Source organism: Eptatretus burgeri, chromosome 5, assembly GCF_056783735.1.
Source record: "Eptatretus burgeri isolate ZD-2024b chromosome 5, Ebu_testis_v1, whole genome shotgun sequence".
Lineage (NCBI taxonomy): Eukaryota > Metazoa > Chordata > Myxini > Myxiniformes > Myxinidae > Eptatretus > Eptatretus burgeri.
Genome location: NC_140965.1, coordinates 52119278 through 52131907, shown reverse-complemented (window position 1 = coordinate 52131907; position 12630 = coordinate 52119278). Strand labels below are relative to the sequence as shown.

Genomic DNA, 12630 nt, shown 5'->3' with positions numbered 1-12630 from the left:
TTGTGATTCGTATAACTCAAAAAAGTATTAAACCGAATTGCATGAAATTTGGTGGGATGATTGGTTATTAGCCAGGAAGCATTCGATTAGATTTTGGGATCGTTCGGGTCAAAGATCAAGGTCAAGGTCACAAAAGGTCAAAATCGTCTTTTTACGATAACACGGTCAATTTGTATTCAATTTGCATGCAACTAACGCCAAAATGTTCAGAATTCAACGCCTCATCTTGTGATATGCAATATGACACAATGACGCCCATACTCTTGTTACGGGTTAGGGGTCAAAGGTCAGGGGGGTCACGACCTTGAAAAATATGCGGTTTTTGTCATAACGCGGTCAATTCTTGTCCGCTTTACATGAACCCAGCACCAAAATGTTCAGAATTTAATGCCCAATCTTGTGACACAATGACGTCATAACACATGTCACCGGTTGGGGTAAAATGTCGGGGGGGGGGGGTTACGCCCTTGAAAAATATGCGGTTTTCGGCATAACTCAGTCAATTCTTATTTGATTTGCATGAAACCAGCATCAAACGAGATTACCTTCTCTTGTTGAAACGTTGTATTCACCGAGCTTGCGAGTGAAGACTCGCCAAAACGACGCGAGTTGATTGTTGTTTAGTCCGTAGCCCCTGAAAGTCGGGGGGGGGGTCATGACATTATAGATATGTGGTTTGTGTCATAAGACTATTCATATGAAACCAGTTCCCCACACTCATACCAAGAACAAAAAAAGTAGTGGCGGCGAAGGTATGCGCTCTATGAGTGCCCGTTCTAGTTTTGCCAAGTCTTTAGTCCTGGGACATCATTCACAGGGAGGGAATAGCATTGAAAAGTATACAGCCCTTTTGGAGGGATATCTACCTGGCTGTCTTTTTTGTTGTTGTTGTTGTTGTTGTTCCTTACTGGACTTGCTTGTTGACTCAAAAGGTGCTGTGCATAATTTTAATTGAGAAGGCCACTGTAAGATGGTATCCTCGTCAAGTTCCAAATTCCTCTTTCTTGGGTTTTTTTCACAAGGAAGAAAAGTGTCAACCACGCAGTGTATTTCATGTCATGATACTTGCTTTGACAGCATCTGCCATCCCCTTTCGCCCCCTCCACCTCGTCCACCCACCACCCGGCCCCTCTCCAAACCTGGATGGAGTCTGATGTGATCCGCCCATGAGTGAAAATTATCGCACAGGTTTTTTGATTGATGTGACTTTTGCTGTCACCTGGTAAAACTGCAGTTTACTTTGAAACTGTGACCATTTTGTATTCCGAAGCCTCAAACTTTGTTCCATCGAGAGTCCATGAGGTTGTTCAAAGATCGAGTCAAATCCTTGAAGCATACAAACACATAAATATGGAACCTGTTGTCTTGAGCAAACTGCAGTCAGTGCACCTGCATTGAGATATGCAAGAATTGCTAACATTGTCAACTTGATTTTATCCGAATAAGTGTTCAAAAGCCGATTGTGCTGTCTTTTGTAGAGTTTCCTGGATGGACAATCTGCTCCATGGCAGGTCGCGAAGAAAGAGGAAAATAGGTGTAAGAATCGTTATGGCAACATCATCGCTTGTAAGTGCCTTTTTAAACCTTTGTTTTTAAATCCTGTTTTAAGCTAACTTCGTATTTGTTGTTAAAATTTATACTTTGCTCTTTCCTAAATAACATCTATATGCTAAAAATGGTGGGATTCTCATCTCCCTCCTTTCCCACACACTTTCCCCTGCATTCAATTTCCCTCTTCTCCCATACTCTTCCGTTTTCTCATAGGAATTTCTTCATCTACAATTCTATCTTATTTTTCCCCCCAATTTAACCCTTCGCTCTCAAAATAAATTAGAACAGAGAGAATGGATTTTTGTTGTTGTTGTTGTTGTTGTTGTTGTTGTTGTTGTTGTTGTTGTTGAACCTTTGACCTATCATCACCTTATTTCTCGAGACAATCTTGTTTTTCTTCTTATTATTATTATTATTCTCTGCCTCCTTCTCCTCCCTCCCTCTTCCCCTTCTACCTCTCTTTCTTATTCTCTTTCTACCTGTACTTCTTATTTTACTTCTTCTATTTCTTCTCCTTCTTTTTCTTTTTCTTCTTATTGTCCTTGCCTCTTTCTTCTTCTGCTCCTCCTTCTCCTCCTTCTCCTCATTCTTATCATTCTTCTGCTGCTTCGCTTTCGCTTTCAGTTTTGCTTCATCCCTTTTTCTCCAACCTCTTTTCACATGAATCCTTTAATATCCTTTTCCACTACCCCTCATTTTCCCAGTATTCCCCTTTTTTCCTCTCCCCCTTTTCCTTACCCCTTTTCCCTCCCTCTTTTCTCTCCCCCTTTTCTCTCCCCCTTTTCTCTCCCCCTTTCTCTCTTCCCTCCCTCTCTTTCTCTACTCTTTTCTCTCTCTCTTTCTCTCCCCACTCCCTCCCTCTATTTTCTCTCCCCATACTTGACTTCATTTGATGATCTTTCCTGAAAGACGGTGTGAATATAAGATTCTTCTTGATTTAAATGAGTATCTTATCCCTTCAAAGTCAGCAGAAATGTAAACCGTGACTACAGGCTTACATGATCGTGACTTGTGCAACATCCAGCACGAGCACACAAGTCCAAATCCATTATGCCAGAAATGTGTGATCCTTCATTTATTACATTTTTTTAATGTTTTATTGTTGCACTCTTTTATTTAATGTCACCTTATAACAACAACAATGACTGCACTACTATAGTCATAACCTGTGGTTTAAATGTGCATTTAGAGCACTCTTAAAAGATGAACAGCATGATTGGGAAACATACTTACTGCACGATTGAAAGATTAACTTGACACTTCTCTTTGACATCCATGTCAGCCTCCACCATGGTTATATCAGAACGAGCTGATTCATCACACAGTCATGGATTGTTCAACCCCAATGTGGGGCCGTTCAAAAATTACGTAATGCAACTTTTTTTTAGGGAGGCACATACCGTGCATGCTGATTGGTGGGCTTTATTAAACCTTATTAATAATTTTTATTCAAATATGATTAGATTTTTGGGGGTTCCTCATCGTGAGTAACACTCGAACCAAACAAAGTCAATAGAAATCTGACACAACAAACCCGGGCAATGTATTATCAGCAGAGGCCCACAGGCCTGGGCCCGGTTGCTCAAAGCATCGTTCAACCTATCATTAGCCTAACGATCGATTAAACCTATCGTTAAATTAATGATAGGTTTAATGCTGTTGCTCAAAGCTATCGTTAACTTTAAGGATCGATTAAATCCCTCTTAACCTTTGAGCAACACTGTTAAATCGTGTCATTTGCGAATCTATCTTTAAGGAATTTAATGATCGATTAAGCCTAATCGATCATTAAATTTAACGATGCTTTGAGCAACCGGGCCCTGATGTCTTCGGCCCAGCAGAAAATTATATTTTCTGGGTCATATTATTTTGGCTGGGTGCCGTGGTGGATGGAGTCGAGCCACAAATGTAGGTGGGGTCCCCTTTTTACCCCTCAGCCCAAATTGGGCTGAAAAAGGGGTATTGTCGTCACAGGCGTTTTCCGTCCGGGCGTCCGTCTGTCAACTTTTGGTTTCTGTCAATTTTGAGGAGAACGCCTTGTCCGATTAAATCCATTTTTGCAGGGTATGTTGGGGTTGAGTAGAGGAAGGTTCCTTTCAAAAATGGGCGTGCTGAGATTTTCAATGTGGCCTCCATGGCAGCCATCTTGAAATTGGTTTCCGTAGATTTCGAGGAGAACGCCTTGTCCGATTAAATCCATTTTTGCAGTGTGTGTTGGGGCTGGGTAGAGGAAGGTTCCTTTCGATAATGAGCGCAATTTGATTCTCGGCTAGGCCACCAGGGGCCCAAAACTGTAAACCTAGAAATGGCTATTTCTCCTGAATGAATGGCTGGATCATCGCCAAATTTTTATCACAGGTATATCTGATGAGGATACATGATATATAACCCGGGTTTTTGATTTGATCTCCTTTTCAAGGTCACAGAGGTCAAGGTTCATACTTCGGTGTTCGGGCGTCCGTCAACTTTTGGTTTCAGTCAATTTCGAGGAGAATGCCTTGTCCGATTAAATCCATTTTTCAGGGTGTGTTGGGGTTGAGTAGAAGACGGTTCCTTTCGAAAATGGGTACGCTGCGATTTTCAGTGTGGCCGCCATGGCAGTTGTCTTGAAATTGGTTTTCGTCAATTTCGAGAACGGCTTGGCTTGTCCGATTAAATGCATTTTTGCAGTGTGTGTGTGTGTGTGTGTGTGTGTGTGTGTGTGTGTGTGTGTGTGTGTGTGTGTGTGTGTGTGTGTGTGTGTGTGTGTGTGTGTGTGTGTGTGTGTGTGTGTGTGTGTGTGTGTGTGTGTGTGTGTGTGTGTTGGAGTTGAGTAGAGGAAGGTTCCTTTCAAAAATGGGCATGCTGCGATTTTCACTAGCCACCATGGTAGCCATCTTGAAGTCTGATTGATTTTCGATATGATGTCCAACGTGCTCTAACTGACTGCATCATCGTGATCTCACTGCTTCCTTTTACAATGCATGGGCTGAGGGGTTACGCCCGCTTTGCGGAGCTATTTTTATAGGCAGCGGTCTGACCAATGGGTGCACATTTCAAAAATCAACCCCCACCAACATCCCAAACAACAACAACAACAACAACAACAACAACAACAACAACCATGCGACACTCTTGTAGACTTGTGACACATCGCAGGTAAAAATCAGTCATTTTAACTAATGTTATTAACCAGACTGCTGTTTTGCATTTCATCAAGAAAATCAATTATTTTCCATGCTTTTCACTAGATGACCACTCAAGAGTGATTCTGGAACCCACAGATGGTGTACCACATTCTGATTACATCAATGCCAGTTATATTGATGTGAGTATATTGTTATACACAGGCATCAAACCATGAACGCACTTTGCTTGTCATACCTGATATATGGCAAAAGACAGCTTTGCCTTTTATGCACCATTTATTCTGCTGCTCACCTTCACCATTATTTAAAATTTGCTGATCATTTTATGGCTTCAGCAGGAGTTCAAAAGACCAAAAGTGCACATCATTTTTCTCTTTGACAATTAAGCCAAGAGTTCTATCTAAAACGTCAGCAAACACATAAGCACATGTCACTTAGCATTGTTATGTTTAAAAATGACTTTCTTGGGTAAATGTCTGCATGCAATTCAACAAATCATAGGTGCACAAAAAGTGGAGGTGAGCAGTGATTCTGGATTTTGAAAGTATCACCAGAAGGGCGTTGTTGGTGGACCGTGTGCGCCTTGCAGAAACCTGAAGGGGACAAAGCATGGAAAGATTAGAGGATGCAAGACCATTCAGGATGCAGTAAAAGACAGAAATACCACCATTTGGGTGGTTGAACCTTTGGTTTAAAGACCACCGACATATTACTGTAACATCTTAAAAACGGGTGCAAATGACTGGAGAGACAAACATATATATATATATATATATATATATATATATATATATATATATATATATATATATATATATATATTTTTTTTTTTATATATATATATATATATATATGTATATATATATATATATATATATATGGACTCTCATTGGGCGTTTGTGCATGCCTGCATTCTTGGTTATGGGTGCCATGGTGGCAAAGTTTCATCCTGTATCTTATGATGATAATGGGTGGTGGAGATTTTAACTTTTAACCTCAACAGAGTATGAGCGATCACATTTTCCTCCGTCATTGTGACTGTTTCTAAAACAATTGATTGTTTTATATGAACTGGGTGTGCTTTACAAAGGTCATTTGGTTTCTCTTTGTGAGTTTCAAAGGAAAATACTGTACATTTGATAACACCCGATTCCGAGCTGTTTGCGATATCAACATGTTTTCTAAATGACGAAGCCAAAAAAAATTTCTCCCCATCACGACGATTAGCAGCTGTTCAAACAGATTAATGTTAATGCAAATCTCGCTGAAACGTACATATAAATGCAACATTGTTTTTTTAATTAGTTCACTGAAATTCCACCAAAACAAGGGTGAGAGCTACGAAGGTTTTTGGTTGTATACAGTACGTACTGTAGTCAGTAATCACACTGCCTCCAAACTGGTGATTCCCGAAAAATTTGCCGCTATTGGCAAATGGCCAAGCACTCATATATATTGTATGTATGTATAAATATATGTATATATTGTTGCGAGCCAGAGGTCCGGTGGCGAGAACGACCGCTAGGTGGGGAAACTTACGTCGTCTCACACCAGACTCCCGGAATTGTAGGCCGTCGTTCACGGATAATTCCATGAGGCGGCGGGTCGTTTAACCGACCGTGACGCCAATACCTCCACCGCGTAGTGTAGGGTCTTTTTGTCTGGAACCAATTTACCAAATTAACCACGCGCTGTCATCTACCGGGGAACCACGCCCTCGGTACGTCTTGCCCGAACCGGATCACCCTACCAACTACCAACTACGAACTACCTTTCCTGTTTGGATGCATTCGAGCGGACCCACCAAGAACGTACCGGCTAGAATGAACAGATTATATCGGGTATAAAGATCCGGCTCACCTCAGATCCGAACCATGCTGGACCAACGAAGGAAAAGAAGAAAATGAACTGGGAACATTTCTACAATAATTTATTTACAATAAAGTGAGGAAAGTTATGTGGTACAGGTAACAGGTTTATTGGAGATGTTATGCAGGGAAAGATGAGAGAAAGATGTAGTGCGACAATTTTACAGCAATTTATAAAGCAGACGCTGAGCAGACTTGTCACGAGAATAATACAGGCAAGATTTACAAGGTTCGAATAACTTATACAGTTCTGCTAAATGGACGGTGCCACACACTCAGACAAAATATACCCAGTTGAAGGCAAAGCACTTTTGTACCCAGGGAGGGAGGGAGTTGTGGTCGCAGTTCTCGGGACCTGAGATCCGGGGAAAGGGATTCTCCGTGGTGCGGCACCTGACAAGGGTCGCGCAGCTCGGCCCACGGCCGCACGTGTGGAGTTTGTGTGTGTGTGGAATCCAAGGCAGCCAGGATCATTGGGTATCTCCCGCGATGAGGCTGAGTCTTTGGGTCTCTCTCTCTCTCTCTCTCTCTCTCTCTCTCTCTCTCTCTCTCTCTCTCTCTCTCTCTCTCTCTCTCTCTCTCTCTCTCTCCCTCTCTCCCTCTCTCCCTCTCTCCCTCTCTCCCTCTCTCCCTCTCTCCCTCTCTCCCTCTCTCCCTCTCTCCCTCTCTCCCTCTCTCCCTCTCTCCCTCTCTCCCTCTCTCCCTCTCTCCCTCTCTCCCTCTCTCCCTCTCTCCCTCTCTCCCTCTCTCCCTCTCTCCCTCTCTCCCTCTCTCCCTCTCTCCCTCTCTCCCTCTCTCCCTCTCTCCCTCTCTCCCTCTCTCCCTCTCTCCCTCTCTTTCTGACTCTCAACGAACGACTCCCAAATAACTCCTTGGGTCCTCCACAGATCTTTCTTTAAATGATCCTGGTCTGGGACAGGATTCGGGCTTCCAAGCGTCCGTTGCAGTTTCGCTTCCTTTTCAGACCTCCAAATAACTCAAGACTCGAGCACAGAATGAACTGTCTCAGCACTTCACGAACTCTCCGAACTCCAAGCACTCCACCCTGAGGATGGTGTCGTAATTTATCCATCTCCCTCAGCGGGGAGGGGCCTTGGTGAAACTGACGTCACTGTCCTCCTTGATTTGAAGGGGCTTCCATGGGTCCGCACTTCCGGGGCAGGGTTTCGGCCATACTGGGAAGCCCGCCCCTCCACACGTGCAGACTCGCTAAATAGGAACTACTGTAAGAGGATTTTTCCTCGGACAGCGAGTCACCGGTTCGGCGAGTAGGTGAACATGCGGTTGTTCAGCCCATGTGCGAGTAGCAAGCGAGAGGAGGGGCAAGCAGGCAGAGGGTAGCGTGGGTTGTCGTGGATTTGCCTTTGCAATGAAATGGAGTGGAGATATAAAGATTTATTAATCTAACTAAAAAAACATCACAACGCACCCCTTTAATTTTCCCACTAAACACAAGAAAGGAATCTGTGTACGCAAATAGTTAATGGAATAACTGACTTGGGACAAGTGTATGTTTTATGCATACGGTTCCTCGAACCGTAACTATATATATGTATGTATGTATGTATGTATGTATGTATGTATGTATGTATGTATATATATATATATATATATATATATATATATATATATATATATATATATATATATATATATATATATATATATATATATATATATATATATATATATATGTACATATATATATATATATATATGTACATATATATATATATATATATATATGTACATATATATATATATATATATGTACATATATATATATATATATATATATATATATATATATATATATATATATGTACATATATATATATATATATATGTATGTATATATATATATATGTATATATATATTGTTGCGGTCTTCGCGCCCGCCGGCGTGCGACGGCCACGTAACTCGAATCGCGGCGCGTCGCCCACCGGACGGACAATCCAGTCGTGACCCTCTCGGACTAACGCCGGGAACCAGTCACGGGTGGACCTTTCGGTCTCACCGCAATCGAGCCAATCAGCCCCCGCGTGGGATAGGGTTGCTCGCCAAATTCGAACTACCTAAGTACCCACGCGGAGGGTAGACCGGGCGATCGCACCTCGCCGCAGGTCGACTTCGGACACGGGCCACTTAAGCGACCCGTTCCGTACTATCAGAATAACCGAGCGGTGTTATCGTCGACCTCGACGGTTCGATTAATTATCGGGCGTATTCAGCCCACTACCAACCCTTTACGTGAAGCAAGATGGGGATTCAATGGAGGAAAAGACGAAGCGAAGCGGGAGAACAGTTCAACAATAAAGCACATTTATTCGCGACGAACGGAAAGCACACAAATACAATTCCACCAAATGCACACAAAAAAGAAAACACAATTCCATTTACACAAAAAGCAAACATAAAAGTGAAAACACAGTGCAGAGCTAATACCGACTACCGAGCACACGGCAACACTTATACAATTCTACTTCACAGACGGCGCCGACAACACATACCCAAAACCAAGGAAAAGAAATACCTCAAGAATGAGGCGGCCTGAGGCCGAGACCGGGTCGGGCCTACCCGTCTGGTGATGAGACGCGGAGCGGCGATGGCGCCTCTCTCCGCGGGCCTCGTGGACAGTGCCTGGCAGGGGGTGGGAACGGGGCCCCCTTGGTCGCACTATCTCAGCGCGGGGGGAAACAGGAGGGGGTTGCTGATGCTCGGGGTATAGAGGATCTTTATTATATGCGACGAGCGTCTCCACCTCGGCCAGGTCGCGCTGTCGGCCTCCCTCGGGTGCAGCTTCCTGCACGACGCGAGCACCCCCTCGTCTGGTGTCGCCGCCTTTCCACAGCTCCGTCCCCTCCGTTCCGACTCCAACGCACACGACGAGCAGCTCCACCGCCCGCGAAGTCTTGACCCTCTGCTTCCGACTCTCCTCTTCTTGACTCTCCGACCTCTTCTTTGGACTCCCCCTCGTTCTCTCTTGCGACTCTGACTGACGAACACGGTCCTTTTATCCCCCCGTAACTTCGCCTTTGACCCCCTCCCTTTGACCTTTCACCTCGCTCCCCATTGGCCCGAGAAAAAGTGGGCGTGAAGGCTTTTTGATCCACAAATTTGCATATATCGATCGTTCTGGAGGCGGGGCCAAATCGCCCCTCGCTCACCGATTGGACGGCAAAAAGTGGGCGTGTGTCGTTTTTGATCCGTTTTTGAAGCAGAAAATCCGTGGTTTTGTACACGCTGTTCAACGTGCGCCCTACACGAGTCCAGCATCGGTGCCCATGAGTGGCGCGAGATGACGGTGATGCGATGGTGGCGAGTTGTGACGGTAAAGGTCATGGCGGTTGTGGTGAAGCGGCGTTGTGGTTGGTGGTTGTTGTTGTGGTTGTGATGGTGGCGATTGGTCCAAAATAAAGATAGTAAAAGAAAAACGGCTATCCTGAAGAGTCGCAGCTCGCATAAATGACATGTATTCCCACTAGACAACGGGTTTGGGCCTAACTACACATGCACTTACCGAGATACCTCACCTAAGGGACCTGAATGGTGGTTTGCGAATCTGGTAACCACAACAATATATATATATATATATATATATATATATATATATATATATATATGATGTGTTCTTCATAAAGCATAACATTCTCTCTCTGCTGACTTTTCTCTCTCTCTCTCTCTCTCTCTCTCTCTCTCTCTCTCTCTCTCTCTCTCTCTCTCTCTCTCTCTCTCTCTCTCACTCTAACACTCTCTCTCTCTCTCTCACACTCTCACACTCTCACACTCTCACACTCTCACACTCTCACACTCTCACACTCTCACACTCTCACACTCTCTCTCTCTCACTCTCACACTCTCACACTCTCACACTCTCACACTCTCTCACTCTCTCACTCTCTCACACCCTCACACTCTCACACTCTCACACTCTCTCACTCTCTCACTCTCTCTCTCTCTCTCTCTCTCTCTCTCTCTCTCTCTCTCTCTCTCTCTCTCTCTCTCTCTCTCTCTCTCTCTCTCTCTCTCTCTCTCTCTCTCTCTCTCTCACACTCTCACACTCTCACACTCTCACACTCTCACACTCTCACACTCTCACACTCTCACACTCTCACACTCTCACACTCTCACACTCTCACACTCTCACACTCTCACACTCTCACACTCTCACACTCTCACACTCTCACACTCTCACACTCTCTCACTCTCTCACTCTCTCACTCTCTCACTCTCTCACTCTCTCACTCTCTCTCACTGTGGCTGGCTGCTCACACGCAGTCCAAGGCCTTCCCTTTTGAACTGAACTCAGTGAACCACAACGGTGCTTGGGCTGCACAACGCAGTCTCCGTGCCAGCTCAAGTGGCACACGCAATGAGCACAACGAATGGATGGATGAATGGATGGACCGAATGCAGTGAACCACAACGGTGCATGGGCTGCACAAACGCAGTCTCCGTGCCAGCTCAAGTGGCACACGCAATGAGCACAACGAATAGATGCATGAACGCAAACACGGTGCACGGGCCGCCACTGCAGGCCCGTGTTGTAGCTGCCAACAGGGCAGTTCTCGCAGCTTGCAAACTGTTGCCTTGATCCTGGCGCACATGGCAATGAACAGGGGGGGGGGGGCAAAGCAAAAATTGAACGGGGCTGGTGAACGTGGGCAGTGGGCATGGCAAAGGCAGCAGGCAAACACAGCCCGCAGAAGAAGGCCGCTGCAGGCAAACACAGCCCGCAGATGAACTGGCTGGCACAGGCCTTGAAGTACAGCAGCTGCAGACGAAGTGGCCGGCACAGGCCTTGAAGCAAAACACGGCCAGCCGATGGCACAGGCCTTGCAGCAAAACAACAGCTGCCGATGAAGTTGGCCGGCCTCCGCCTCGAAGACAAACACGGCCAGCCGATGACACAGGCCTTGCAGAAAACACAGCCAGCAGATGAAGCTGGCCAGCTTTTGCCGTTCAGTGGAGGTTGGTGGAGGGAGTGCGGTGGTGCTGGCCACTTGGAAGGTGGGCTCGGACCTACCTACCTGTCTCCCTCCCAACCTATCGCCTTTGCCTGTCACTGTACATACCCACTCCCTTAATTTGTCAAACCCCAATTTAGCCCCAACTTATTTTTTTTCTGTTGTTTTTATTTTTACTTCCCCACTATAAATCGTCCCCTAACCCCCTTTATCGTCCTTGTTCGGCTAACCTATTCTGTCACCTAGCCTACTCCCAACCCCTACGTTCCCTTCCCGGAGGGGAATAAGGGAGAGCTAATGTCCTGTGTCGAGGCCCAATTCAAGCCTCAGAATGGCCTCCCCAGAGTTCAGCGATCTTAACACCAAGTGGGTCCAGCGGCCCACAACGACAGCGAGGGGATGGATGGTGCGGAGGGGTACATCTCCTAATCTACCCTAACCATTTAACTGTTAAACTACCCCGGGGCTTTCAACAAGCGCCTCTCGCTTAAACTATTGGTTCTAACAACCCAGATTCCCGTCGCCTGTGTTGGTGTCCTCACAATTTCGGGCCTCGCCCCCCAATTTTCTCTCCGTGCCCTCACACAGTCTCCTGGCTGGGACACGTGGCTCCCTTTGGCAGGCACGACCCTCTGCCGATTCTCCCGCTATGGCAACCCCGGGCACTACACTGCCTCCGAGCCTACCAGCTCCCTAACACCGGGGAGTGCCCCCCATGGCACCTCCCCTGAAACGCACACGTGGCAGGCCGGCCTCCCGGGCCCCTTTCCGAGGGTCACCCGTGCCCACAACACTGCCCACGTGGCTAATGGCGCCCCGGGCCCCTGCACCAAGCAGGCGCACCCGTGCCCACTACTCCATCCCGGCCCCCCATGGGCCCATGGCCTACCGCGGCCGACTAGCCTGGTGCCCGGGGTACCCACTCAGCGATACTCACCTTTCGCAGCCACGCTCCCAAGCCCGTCAACAGGGCTCCTGCACCCCTCAAAATGGGTCTCGAGCCTACACTCCCACCAACAACAAAACGACCTCCATTTTTCAATTTGACTAACCCAGCTAACTCAATCTACACTGACCCCGGGGTCCCTTGGGCGGGAGTCACTCCTCCCCCCAAT

The 12630-nt window shown here is 46.1% G+C and overlaps 1 protein-coding gene across 1 annotated transcript in view; it reads left to right on the top strand.

The window, feature by feature from the left end:
- The window catches only part of LOC147026436 (receptor-type tyrosine-protein phosphatase mu-like), a 458466-nt gene that overhangs the window by 340254 nt on the left and 105582 nt on the right, over positions 1-12630 (top strand). The window contains exons 21-22 of the mRNA XM_085883577.1: positions 1479-1566; positions 4782-4858. Of these exons, the coding sequence (XP_085739703.1) occupies positions 1479-1566; positions 4782-4858 (165 nt within the window). The remainder of the gene's footprint in view (positions 1-1478; positions 1567-4781; positions 4859-12630) is intronic.